General features: G+C 39.4%; 1 protein-coding gene across 1 annotated transcript in view; it reads right to left on the reverse strand.

Annotated features, from left to right (window-relative positions):
- Nucleotides 1-14,511, reverse strand: part of LOC139463797 (uncharacterized) — a 47,566-nt gene that overhangs the window by 15,882 nt on the left and 17,173 nt on the right. The window contains exons 11-21 of the mRNA XM_071245112.1: nucleotides 12,687-12,878; nucleotides 11,572-12,069; nucleotides 10,899-11,060; nucleotides 9,984-10,145; nucleotides 9,086-9,290; nucleotides 7,840-8,024; nucleotides 3,973-4,140; nucleotides 2,033-2,263; nucleotides 1,556-1,726; nucleotides 993-1,172; nucleotides 328-606 (exon numbers count right to left, since the gene is read on the reverse strand). Of these exons, the coding sequence (XP_071101213.1) occupies nucleotides 328-606; nucleotides 993-1,172; nucleotides 1,556-1,726; nucleotides 2,033-2,263; nucleotides 3,973-4,140; nucleotides 7,840-8,024; nucleotides 9,086-9,290; nucleotides 9,984-10,145; nucleotides 10,899-11,060; nucleotides 11,572-12,069; nucleotides 12,687-12,878 (2,433 nt within the window). The remainder of the gene's footprint in view (nucleotides 1-327; nucleotides 607-992; nucleotides 1,173-1,555; nucleotides 1,727-2,032; nucleotides 2,264-3,972; nucleotides 4,141-7,839; nucleotides 8,025-9,085; nucleotides 9,291-9,983; nucleotides 10,146-10,898; nucleotides 11,061-11,571; nucleotides 12,070-12,686; nucleotides 12,879-14,511) is intronic.

Here is a 14,511-nt window from a genome sequence, read left to right on the forward strand (position 1 = left end):
GTTATCAAAAACAAAATGGGATGAATTGAAAACGTGACAAAAATATACAATATTAGGAGACATCAAGTCACTAAAGATCACTCACATTTCTATAATAACGATATGAGGAATTGTGTTAAAACTAATACAATCAAAATGCCAGAACAAAAACAAACATTACTATCAAGTGTCAACTGAAACGTTGACATTCTATTGTCCAACAGAAAAGTAAAATTATCGCTGTTGGAATATAAGATCAAACATAATCTAGAAAACATAACTAAAATATACTTTTCATACTAAAATAAACGAGTTAACAAGAACTTGAAAATTAAACTAGTAACGAACCTTGTTTGTTCTTTTGTAGTTTAAAGACATCAATGGTGTCTTGCTGTATGGCCATCTGAACTAGCAGAGAACCATAGTAAACACCGTCATACTTCCCACAGATTCGTACGTGGTCACTGCACATGGAGGTGCCAACCGCAATGGAGCAGGTACGAGATTGAGTACAACTGAAATTTCTACCCACTCTGTTCAGGGACGGACTGATGACTTGGTGGTTGTCAATGGAGTCGCCAAATACCACAGTATAGTTGATTCCAACTGTCAGGGGGGTCACTGGTTCTGAATTAGCAAAAGGACAACTCAGGAATAAGAAACTGGTCAGAGAAAGTGTAAATCAGTGAGTGAAAGTAATATACTACTCAAAAGATGTTAAGGAACACCCAGTTCTTTCAAATTGTAGAAGTTAATCTGTCATGGCATGACAGATTAACTATAGTAATATGAAAGAATCGTGTGTTCCTTAACTTCTTTTGAGTAGTATATATATTCCGAGGCCCGTAAATAATCGAGTTTGGGACACACAAACCTGTGATATTATCGACCCTGATCACACCCCATATAGTCACACATTACAAACAAAAGAGTACTTGGTATGTATTTTAACCCTGGTCACAAAGCGAGGCACTAAACACTGGTGAAAGTTTTGCATGTAGAATGCAACCCACCTGTACAAGACACAGTGCGTTTTGTAGGCATCCATGTGCCCTTCTTGCAGGTATAGACAAATGGCTCCTCTGGAAATACTAATCCAAGTTCACATTCCACGCTGCAGATAATCGATCCGTCATTTTTATGACAAGTCTTTATGATACCCTTTCCGAGGACAAGGTCCTTTAGTGCACATTCTGTAAAATTGAAAAAAAGAAGTGCTCCTTTTATGTCAAACTATTTCAAACAAAGACTAGTAGTGTGTAGATTGAGAAGAAATTGATTTATAACCGTCAGATATGTACGGTCTGTAAAATATGAAGCAACATGTAGATTCTAGTAATATTAGATTTAACTCCCCTATATATATATACCACATATATTTGATCCATCTGTACTATTCGTGGTTGAAAATTGTAAGGTGAATTTCAACACTAATTTTTGTAAATGTGTGTAAATTTAAATTTTTGCCAATTGCCACCTGTTTCGGCGGATAATCAAGACTGAATATTAGCTTTAATTGACGTTTTATATTTACAAGCATTTACAAGAAACAAGTGAACACTTCTTCCAGTGATACCTGGACACATTTGCTTTTGACAGAAAGTCGTTTCTATTGAATTGCCATCACAGGGCTTTCCGTCTGTGTCAGGGAAAGGACTGTCACAGTGACGATGCCTTGCCCTTGTGCCGTTGCCACAGCTTACTGAACATGCACCCCAATCCATCCAGCCACCCCAGCCACCGTCAGCTGCAATAAAATAAATGCTAAACGCTAAATTCTACTCGGAACGAGGAAACCTAGGCGTCCATAATTCCTTGCTTTTCACATATTTCTTACTGAAAACGTACGTGTACTTCACCTGAATGCCCTAGAATATTACAGTCTCTCTCTCTCTCTCTCTCTCTCTCTCTCTCTCTCTCTCTCTCTCTCTCTCTCTCTCTCTCTCTCTCTCTCTCTCTCTCTCTCTCTCTCTCTCTCTCTCTCTCTCTCTCTCTCTCTCATGAGCATGAAATCCCATTACTATATTTGCCTTTATGTATGTCAGTGGCATACCTATCTTGCCTTTGCATAGATCTCCTCTGTATCCAGGCTGACATTCACACCGATATCCATATGATGTCACCAGGCATGTGGCATTGTTACTACATATGTTATCTTTACACAAATCAGGAGGCACGTCACATTTGTCACCAGAGTAACCTCCTCTGCATACGCATGTGAAGTTACTTCCAGTAGGGATACACACGTTATCTCCACAGGGTTGGTTGAGGCAGACATCAGGCTCTGACAATGAATAAAAAGTTCACGGTTATATTTCAACCAATCACGACGTAGATCGTGATCTAGTGAGGTAGCGAGAGCGAACCAGGCGTCAGTGCGCTAACGAACATTGCAAGAAGCGGACGCGGGTGATTATTCTCTGACAATTCAGTGACTTAAATCTAAGCCCTTTAGCTCAGAGTGTGTACAACTACCCTTTGAGCTGGAATACGTGTACAATTACCGTTTGAGTGGTCATCAACAGTTTCTATAGCTACGGTCATGTCCCACACTGAAACACGTAACATGTGGTGTCTCCTGAGGCACATGATATGACGCTGTTTGCCCGACAGTGAATGTGTACCCGGTAGGATGATTAATTTTTTATTTACAGATTAAAATAAAAAATGCAACAAAGATGGTTTGGGTGACACTGGCACAATCAGGCTTGTGATGCTCATCATCAGCTCAGGGCCCTTCCCCCCTCTACACGCAGCCCAGACAGCGAATGGTAATTCTCCCAGAAAGCGCTGCCAAGTCGAACCAATCCAGAACTTTTCGGAAAATGTGAAGACTCCTCAACACTCTGCTTTACCCAAATTGTCAGAAGGGCTGTATTCCTGGCGGAAAATAAATGTCCTGTTCCAATGTCAGTCAACAGATTGGCAGGTACCAAACCTTAGGCTCCGAGAATAATTGGGAGTCGGACAACTTTGTACTTTGCCGCAATCGTGACATTTCGAAAGCGAGGTCCGCATATTTACCTTGCTTTTTCCTGAATCATGTCAATCACATTAGTGTCAAAAGGGACAGACAAGTCAATGATATAATTGATTTTATTGGATTTATTAAAAAGGACAAGTTCGGGTTTGTTGCCTGGATAGGTCTGAGGCTGTAAACGGGCCTATTCCAAAGGATTTTATATTTATCATTTTCCATGACGCCCTCTACATCCATTTCATATTTACATTTTGACGCAACATCACGCATTAACGGTTTCGAGTGGGAAGTAACTGGTCCTGAGCAGCAAATAGAAAGCCTTTTGTTTAACTTTTAAGGCCAGTCGACTTCATCCTCTGTAAGACTCTGCATGGTTGCTGAACTTCTCAACAAACTACACATAAACTCGATGCAGTGGTCGTTCAGATTACCTCTTCTTGAAAACCTGAATCTGGACTGATTTGATATGTCACTTCGCTTGGTTGGCACTTATAACTGTTCCGTCCAGCAGTGCAGAACCATCACCACAGTCAACATTGACATTGAGGTCATGTCCCACATTCTTGGCTCGTTTAAGAAAACTGCCTTGTTTTCATTTTGAGTCACTGGCTTGATAACTGTGTTAGAACCTACACCGAAACGTCGCTCTTAATTGTAATAAAGAAGTTGTTCATCCATAAATCTTACTCTTACCTAGTACTCCAAATTCTAAAGGCCTATCAATGAAGAAACATAGTGGAAATAAGACCAAATATTTTTTAACACAAGTTGTTGCATGAGCGAAAACGCATGCAAACCACAATCAGTCAGGACACAAATGCAACAATTTCATGCTACTGGTCTGTAGTAGCGACATCATTAGGCACTAAAACCCTATTCTGGGGTCAACATGAACAAACTGTTTAAACATATTTAACATCTACACTGACTTGTGATCCCACTCAAGATACTAATCTCACTCATTAAAGTGTCAGTAAGTCTGGAGTTACAAGAGATTTCATATGTGTACCTACTCATGCATGTGCTGGGTACAACCTCCAGCACCTTGTCTAAAGCTTCCATGTCTTTCCGCTCCAGGGAGAAGAGTGAGTCCGTGTTGTATGAACTGCATGAGGTAGATATGTTCCCCACAACATCCGACTTAGCCGACGGCAAGAAGTTAAGGTCTCGCAGATACATGTCTGAAAGATCACTGCCATTGGTAGTCATATGATATTTCTTAATCAAATGTGATATCTCAGATTTGTCACCACTATCCATCTTAAAGTTATGTCCTTGTTGAGAACTGTTTAGGAAGTAGATATATATGGACTTTATTATAGAATTATACTCATCTTTTAATGCTGTATAATTCCTTGAAAATGTCTTGATCAAATGCTATTATTTTACTATTACACGAACATGTAGAAGATTACCAGATCATATCCTCACCCAGTGTCTTAAGTAAAATACATTTTAACATTCTCAACAACAGATAAACACTTTGGTCAGACACTATGGGGAAAAACTATGGAAGAAGAGGCTGTATTGATAGCTGGATATTCTACTATTCACAATGTTTTTACAACACAAGCTACACTTACAAATATTTTTTTAAAAAGGGTTCAGGATATTTATGCATATTTTGTTGATTTTTGAAAGTATCAGAATCAAATTTTGAAATGTTAAATTATGTGTTTTGCACTGATGATGATGTCAAAAGAGGATTTCAAAAGTGAAACGCAGAGTTTTACCCATAACTATATCAGTGAAATATACTCAACAACAAAAGTTCCTGTGACACCAACATTTTAGTGTGTTTTTTCAAGTAAAGTTTGTTTTTCAACATTGTAGTACATGTATGGAATCAAGTAACAATTCCATATGCATTATTTAGCATCGTGCTGACAACAACCACTATGAAAAACAACAAAATTACGCAATTATTCAACATTACGAAATGCCACGCCTGTCCGAAAATGAGCGTCTACTAGCCATTGGTATGCTTGAAGCAGGATCGAGTCAACGTGATGTTGCAAGACAATGTAACGTCCACAGAAACGCGTAACCAATAATCGACAAGACAACTGGATTCAAACAACACACCTACGAAATCGGTTCCAGCCAGCAACAGCTACTGCAAGAGGCATCCACGGCCTTCGACGCATATCTTCACAAACCGTACGTCGTCACCTCAGATGTGCAGAAGACCCGCCAGACATCCCATTTTAACAGGAAACCACCGTCAAGCACGTCTACAGTGGTGCAGACGGCCATGCAGTGGGGACAAGTTCTATTCACTGACGAGTCTCGTTTCATCGCAGCGATGGACGGGTTCGAGTGTACCGACGTCAAGGTGAACGTTACGTCAATCATTGTGTCATGGAAGAAGATCGGGTCGGGGGTGGCATCGTTATGGTATTGGTTGGGATTACAGCAAGACAGAGGACCCGTTTGATAGTGGTAGAGGGAAATCTCAATGGACAGCGCTACCGCGACGAGGTCATCAGCCCTGTTGTTCTACCGTTTTTGTATCGTCATGGCCCAGGCATTACCTTTCAAAATGACAACGCCCGACCTCATATTGCTCGACTTGTTCATGATACCCTTCAACAAAACAACGTGAATGTCATCCCCTGGCCGGCTCGCTAACTTGATATCTCACCAATGGAGCACATGTGGGATGGGATTGATCGGCGCCTTCGACGTCAACCACGTGTTCCACAGACACTCAAGGAAATACCATCATGATGGCTCAAATAACTTTAGGTAGCAATAAGTAACCGATTTAACGTAAGTGCACGAATGTTCAGAGCATTGTCACTGTTGAATGTCTTGAAAGAGGCCTGTCACTGTGCTTGAATCCAGTATAGTAGCCGGCAGGAATTGGGTGTTTCAAGATACGTATCCAAGACTCAAATCGTACAAGTCGCTCTTATCACCAGTCTTCAAGAAACTCTCCCATCCAGAAACTTTTTGAACGATCCCACCTGCCATATTCATGTATACAACAAGGGACAGACAACTCTAATAACTGGTACAAAACTCCATTCTGTTTACCTTTAGTCACAGCTGCCAATTATGTGTCAAATCTGGCCACGACAGCACTTGATACTATTCTACCAGCAGTTCAACATTTGCTGCCACTGACAATAACTAAAAAGACATTTACAACATGATGCTTTCTTCCTTTAACAGGGGACAACTTCACACTCAATTAAAAGAACACAAAATACATGCATTATCAGCAAAACTTCATTTGTGTACTGATCTAATCAAATGATTTTAGAAATAGAATCCACAATGTCACAACGTCACAGTTATTCCATGGTCAGATTTAAACCCAACTGAACAGTTGTGGGATCATCTTGGTCGCCAGATCAGGAGGTGTCCTCATCCTCCACAAAACCGTCAACAGCTGGAACCCTTATTGAGGTATGGATGCCAATGGATTTCCAATGACGTCATCAGGCTATTAACAACTTGAATGATACGGCGAATTTGGTGCTCGTGATGGTCACATTTGCGACAGAATGTCGGGTATCCGAAAACCAATTAAAACTGATCATGACAATACCTGTCTCACTCTGTTTATTACTTTGTACTATGAAATTGTGACCCTCATGTTCCTTGAGACGCATGTGCACGTTATTTGTGAGCTACTCATTGATATGATGAATGGGACATCTCCTATGACCAAATACCATCGAATAACGATGTCTTGCTTGCCTCATTATAGCTACCATCAAACAGGGATGTATACTTTCTTTTCCCCGGCAATATGATGTATCTAATGCTCCAGAAAGCAAAGGAATGTATCACGACTCGTGACCGTTGTTCTATCATATTTCGCGCCCATCATGGTATATTCTCCCAGCAGTGTTTTATTGTACGATAAACAACTCGTCGTTTATTTCTTAAGTAAAGTAGTAAAGAAAGACTCGCATTCGTACATGTTGTACTCATAAGAATGTAGAATCCGAATTTAACTTAATGCTCATATGTAACAATTATTGTGGGAAAATTTAAGTATATGCATCCACATCTATTCTACATTCGTTCTAAATGAAATGACAAACAATTCCAAAATATTGGTCTGAATGTTCACCATGATCTGATAAGATGAACGCATACTCACACCTCGTGAAACATGTGAAACATTAACTTAGGGCCTGTCGTCTATCAAACTTATTCTATACACAAAAGTGGCATTAACATTCACTGTACATAAAATACATAAATGACAAAACCTAATCATAAGAAAGATGAGGAGCGGACAAACGTTGTACTTGCACAAGTGAGTACATCCACCATTCTGATTTCACAGCATAACGCCATTTGTGGTGAGGTGAAATGGGGTTTAACGTCGCGTCCAAGATTATTGCACTTATATAGCGTCGTGCATGTACGTGTATGTGTGTGGCTGCGTGTACTAGTCCGGACTGATGCCGATTTATAGTGCTGGCTCACTGAGATACCATGCTGCAGCTTAACATGAATACCCCACTCAGACACAGTATACTGACTCCGAGCCGACCAGTCCTTGTTTTAGCCCCTTAATGCCGAGCGCCAGACAGGGTACCATCAACACCAACAAATATCATCTTTTAACGTATTTTGGTATGACGCGGCCGGGGATCGAACCCCGGACCTTCCGCTCTCCGGGCGGACGCTCTACCACTAGACCACGGAGGCGGTCCCATTTGTGAGGACTGATGTTATAGAAAATGTATTTAATTCTGTATCGGGTTGAAATTCTTTGCATCAGGTATTTACTTGTACAACATGGTCTTGTATGGTTACATCAGGTGTAGAGTATAACCTTACAATAGGCCATATAGCTCCGTAATTGCTCTGTATTTGCTACCCAAGCCTGGTCTGTTTTCGACATGCTAACTTACACGCATGGCCCCGTATGGTTATCTCCATTACAGATGGGGTTGATGAGGGACAGTCTTGGGCTTCTTCAAATACGTCTTCAGCAATGGCTGCACCTCCAACATACACTGTGAGCCTCGGGTGAGACCATGCAACTGCTACATGAACCCATTTGTTTTCCATAACGTTCTCAACATGCAGTTCATCACTATGAAGAAAGGAAAATACAAGTTACCCTTTGGAACTTGCCTTGTCACTAAATATGTATTATAAGCTGTTTGTATTGGCTACACAAAATGAAAGTCTTGAACATTATCTAGGTTTTCGATTTCAAAAAGAAAGGCCCATGGTATAAAAAGAATAATTATTGTTTACTTCTACAGACACACCTTAAAGATGTATCTTTCACTGTTATAGTATCTTAAATTGAGAAGTTTGATATCCCTTTATGCAAAGTGTCAGATGACGCTCATTTCAGTCAAGTCACTGAACATGACTTCATGAATCTTTGTCGATTTCTGCAACAAGGAACAAGGTTTCTGGGGACCAAGTTTACCATTGAATGCATTCGTTTATTGATGACAATACGTATTTCCACATCGAAACAGTTAAAGCATATACAGGTTTTATTACCACTGATTAAACTAACTTGTGACATTAATATGTACAGAAATAGCACTTTCATGGTGATGCACTTTTTCATAATGTTAAGATGTTCTCAAATGTTCACGTAGTTTCGATTTCAAAAATTGTTTTTGTACTTTTTTGTTTTTGATAACTATTGGATCAAAAATAAAATCTAACACTGATGTCAAATCCACAAATGTCTAAAATAAACCAGTTCCTCTGAAAAAAACTATTACACACATAGTCCAATAGATGCAATATTTAAGATGCAACATTTCAGGTTTCGGATTTCTGATCGTTCGTGGGGAGATAATGAGTACGACTACGACTGAAACCTGATCTGATGTTGAACCAAAGTGACAATAACCAAAAGATTATTTATCAGCTTTCTGTTTTATGACGTTAATGTTTAATCAGTTGCCTTTAGCTCTTTTGGCTCAAAGCACTCTAAGTACTCAAGAATCATACATTAACGAGATGATTTAATTAAATTGACTGACCATCTGACCATTGTTAGATATGATCACATTATCACACATTCAAAAAGAAGTTAATAAGCTTCCCCTTGAAGACATTGCCATGAAAATTAAAAGAAAATGTTGTCACAGAAAATAGTTGTATGTATGAAGTATCCATTATTACCTCTCTCTCAGTATCACCCTAATGTCTGAAGAGACAGATATATCTATGGCCGTTCCAACAGTAGGACTGTACACCTGGAACTTGATGCCACCGTAATCTGCGTCTACGAGCTTGATCCAGAGGGCGAATGTAAAATCGCAAATGCGAGATGGTTTCATGCCTTCTAATGGGACTGTAATTGGCCCTTGTAACAAAAAGTCGAATGCTGGAACATAAATGCAGATAAGTGCTTGATATTGTGTATTTTCCATTAGTAGTGATAATTTCCTGAAAATGAAAGGATACCTTGATATATTTTTTTTCAATTTCATAGGGTAGAACCCCATCAAACACATAATACCTGTGTGCATGAACGTTCCATTCAGGATATCAACATGTCCACTACATCAGCTATACTAAAAATCAAAATGCATGTACGTCTACTGTTTAGTTTTCATATGTGTTTCATATTGGTTCAAATAGTTCTTTTGCCGTGTTTAACCCTTAGGTACCACATACGTACATTCTTTCCCTACTTTGGAAATGATAGCCCTAGTTAGGGAAGACTAGTAAAGGTTCAAGCTCATAGTTCAGGTTATAGTAAATGTATATTGTCAATCCAAAATAACCAGTCTAGATCATAAAAATGATTACAATTTGGTTTTTTACTAATGAGGAAACAGGAAGTCATTACTTTATAGGCTGAAATAACTTCTGACCACAGCGAAATCACAATTCACTCAATTACTGTTGACATTTTAATCACTTGACTATACTTCAGGCATAGCTAAGTATCATGGCACTATTTGCTTTTTGATGCTGAAGTGGCCATTCTTACACTTGCAGCAGCATTAATTTTATAGATGTTCCTCTAACACGATTAGATGCGTGGTATTGGCAGGAATGAATTAATTCATACCAACACAGTGTGATGTTGAATTCGCACCATCATCCTCTGTCGTTGTACCAACTGGACATTGAATACACTCATTCCTGTTTCGCTGATGTTGGTAAGACCTTAATGGGCATTTGAAGCATGGTACCACTCCGTTGGTAGAATATGTTCCTGGGCCACACATTTCTGAAACATTGAACCACACCATTGATGGAATATGTACCTTAACCACACATCTAAACCACGTCTAAGACTATCCTTCAAGGACGCTCAAGGACACGTCTTGCTTTTAAGGTTGATAAATTAATTACAAAATAATAAAGTGTACTTTAAATACTTAGAATCCTTAAATACCCTATTATTCCCCGTATGTAAATGGAATAGGAAATACACCTTTGACTTGACTTGACAATCTATTTTAGTTGCTAAAACTTATTTATCAAAACAAAAGGGAATCTTATACAGGATAAGTCTAAACCAAGGATAGACACATATAGAATGGAACAGTAGATTTCTTCTTCGCATCGAGATTTTGTAGTTACGTCGCTTCATTATAAACAATAACATGATCAGATAGATGTCATGTAGTTTTTGGTGTTGAGTGAGTGAGTGAGTTGGGTGTAACGCCGCTTTTAACATTTTTCCAGTTATATCGTGACGTGTCAGCTTAATGTGGGAGGAAAGCCCGAAGTGATGCAGGTCTCAGACGTTTACCACTTCGGTGAAACCAACGAGCACGGGTATGGTGCTGACAAATCTAGAAACATAATCGGGGTGAACCGGGATTCGAACCCACAATCATAGGTTTCTGGCGTGTCCAGGGGACGCAACTCTGCACAGCGAATCGCGGCGCCTTAGACGACTGGGCCACCCGTGTGCCCTTGGTGTTGAGGAACTAGCACACAGATTTTACTCTGATGCTTGAAGCATGATATGTACCTTTGCAAGAAGAAACGTCTACGTTAGCAAGAGTGATGGTGGTTTTGCCTTCTGGACATCCCGTACAACTGGTCTGTCCCTCCTGGCTTTGATACTGTCCGTATCCGCACGCCATGCATTCGTCCCTCGTGGAATTGTGATAGGACCCCGCTGGACATGGTACTGTATAGTAAACGAGATATGATTTAATGTGGCATGGTGCTGTGAGGACCCAGATCAGAAGTGATTGAATAGGTCCCAACCCTCCATGGCTTGACATAGATGCGACTGAATTTGATACGGTAGCCTAGTTGTCAAAGCGTTCGCTTGTCACGCCAAAGGCGCGCTTTCAATTCCACAAATGAGTGCAATGTGTGAAGCCCATTTTCGCTGGAATATTGCTAAAAGCGACGTAATATCAAACTTATTCACTCAAGGGTTTATCTGCAATTGTTTTTGCATTATCGGACTTGTTAGTAGATCATGGGACTACGCAAGACCTTACATTGTTTTGTATATACTTACAGTGACACCCAACGTTTCGCAGCAATGGCGACATCAGCTTTTCGTCGGACAGAACCAGGTATTCATAATCGCTGAATACATGTCAAGCATTTTGCATAGAAAATAATTGTGAAAGTATGTTATCTGTTCAAGTCGTGCAAATATCAGTACATACATTTAAACTGCATACCACATGAATCTTTATTGAAGTATCCGATCTTGTGTCCTGATCGACAGATCGGTACTGCATCTCTTACTCTGGCTCTGGTTGCCCGGATCAACCTCCCGCCAGCACGGAAAGCTGTTTTAGCTATTCGTCTGGCAATGGCTTTAAGCGTGAGGGATGACGATTTCATGTTTGCAGCAAAGTTATGGTTACCGACGACGACATTCAGTATTACTACATCAAACATGATGTAACTAGACGGCTTTCTGTATCTTCGATTGGGTCGTCTTCTTCGACCATACCGGCTCCCACGCTTGCGACGGTCCATCCAATTATCGCCTTCAACTTCGTCACCACATTTCACCTTGACGTTTTCTACTGTACAATGGACTTTTGTGGTACAGAGATCATTGTTGAATATTACTTTCAGGAAGTTCTTCTTTATTTCTGTGTGTACCTCTTCACATGGACCCGTGAAATAATAGTACTCTGGCATTCTCATTTTTTCACCATGTTCACGGTCTGCCAAATGAATAGATTTCTGGAGTTTAGTCTCGAATAATATAAACAGTGATACACAAGGCATTGTAAATATTATACATACAAGAACTGTACCACAAAATTTAATACCTGAAAGAAAGCATCGCTAATACCGCCCATTTTGAAACTTGATGCCAGCGTGGAAAATAGACAGTCATAGTCAATGCCATAGTTCTTGTCAAGATGTATACGTGATAAAAGCAACTAAATATGGTAACAGCACGTGAATAAAGGAAACAAAGCCCAATTCAAAAATGACATGTTTCATATATATATATATATATATATATATATATATATATATATATATATATATATATATAAATATATGGACAAATGTAAGGAATTCGGCTGTTCCCACCACTTCCTCTCAATCTCTAAACAATCCACAGTTCACACGTGCCACAATATGGCTGTAATACCGCCGATGTGATGTTGAATTTAAATTGTTTTAACTCATTCACACGTGTCGATCCATTAACACTCCTTGCAATCATATCCTCAAAATAAGTTAAATGACCATTCTGTGACAGCATTACAAAATTGCAAAATCATCTCCCCAAGTAATACTACATTGCTGATGCAAAAAAATAACTCACAACTGCAGTTACTGACGGTATCTGGAAACCAGACTCCCTTATCCATGCCGCACATATACTGGGGTGTGAACGTGGCACTATCCGGAATGTCATACCCTTCTTCACATTGCATTTGGCATACAGCACCCTTGGTCCAAGTGTCACATACCATTGCTCCATTATTTGGTGCTGGAAGTTCTGTACAGTTATGAACTGAAAGTGACACCAATAACTGAGCATGTGAAAAGCATAGACCAAATATCAAATATGTGGCAGATATATTTTGCTACTGACAAGAATTCTTTTTTTCTATTCTTTTATGTGACTATAGTTAATCTGTCGTGGCATACGAGATTACTATGGTAATATGAAAGAATGTTTTTTCTTTAACTTCTTTAGAGTAGTATATTTCAACAAATTGAATACTTATTTATTTTTACCACATGGAAATACGATAACAATTCCGTTAGAAAAAATGAAGACACTAATAAAACAAAAACATAACTCAACAGTCATGAGTGACGTCTACTGACGTACTGCTTACTATTTATTTTATAAGTGACCCTACACAAAAATGTTTCCGCCATATCTGTGGATTATGAATGCGATGATGCTAATGCAAACTAGATAAGGTCAAAGAACCCGCTTGATGCCGAGTTAATAATTTCACCTCAAAGAAAGTACCAAATATGTACATCAATGTTAACTTCTGTATGACATCACTATCGGTGACTATCGGTCATTTACACAATGGCGTGTTCACTGACAACAATACACGGAATTTTCAAAGGGGAATTTTTGTCGATGGGCACGTGATATACAAAAAAAATGTAAGTTATCAGAAACAATCAGACATTCTGCGTGCTATTATTTGTTTATGCTTTACAATGTAACCAAGAGAATTAGTCAGAAATGCAGATAACTACCGTCGTAGTTGTGCGCGAGTTTGTGTCATGTATTGCGTCCACAACATTCTAAACGTTTCAGAATTATTATTGATGATTTGATGAAACACAGATACCCGTGATTACTAATATGCTATTTTTGGAAGTCAATTCTTCTAGTAAATATTCGATATTTGGATTTCTAAACACAGTAAATAACGCCGTGAATGTTGATGTCGTAATGTACCTATAAAAAATGGCGAGATTTACGATGTACCAAACTTCAATTTCAGGTCAACTTCAGTCATTTCGCAAAGAATTCCAAACTGTGACGTGAATTAGTGTGCGTGATGTAATTTCAATTTTATTCGACTTCGAAGTGAGGGTTGAGGATAATGGACATAAATATCGCTGTGGCATCCAGGGGTTTAGCACTCTTAACCACTAGACGAACTTGGCCTTGACATACCCCGCACTGAAAAAAGCCAGCTATTTGATTGGCTATAAAAAAATCCTCTACATCCTCCGCTCAATGAATGGCGCGACCTTTTTCCGTGCGGGGTATGTCAAGGCCAAGGTCGTCTATGGCGAACGGGGCACGGCAGAGTTTTAAAGGGGTTATTGAGACGAATAAATGTACGTAAGCTCTCTAATCCATCAAGTTTATGTGTCGCGGAAAGAATGACGATGGTCGGGCTGACAGGTGCCATCGATTTGGCGCGTGGTATTTGTGTACACGACCCAATAAACAAAACAAAAATCTGTAAGTTAGCGGTACAAATTCTGAGCAAGGATTTTGGCTCGGAATCGAAAAATCACGATATTTTGAGCTTCTAAAGACGCTAGCTCCAAAGGTATGGCTACGAATTTCCCCATCTTTGTCTCATTGTGTATCTGAATGTGTTGGCTTGAAATGCGTGTATAGTTTTATATGGGTATCTACAGTGGACATCGTTGAATTC

This window comes from Haliotis cracherodii, unplaced genomic scaffold (assembly GCF_022045235.1).
Source record: "Haliotis cracherodii isolate W230 unplaced genomic scaffold, xgHalCrac1.p SCAF_16, whole genome shotgun sequence".
Lineage (NCBI taxonomy): Eukaryota > Metazoa > Mollusca > Gastropoda > Lepetellida > Haliotidae > Haliotis > Haliotis cracherodii.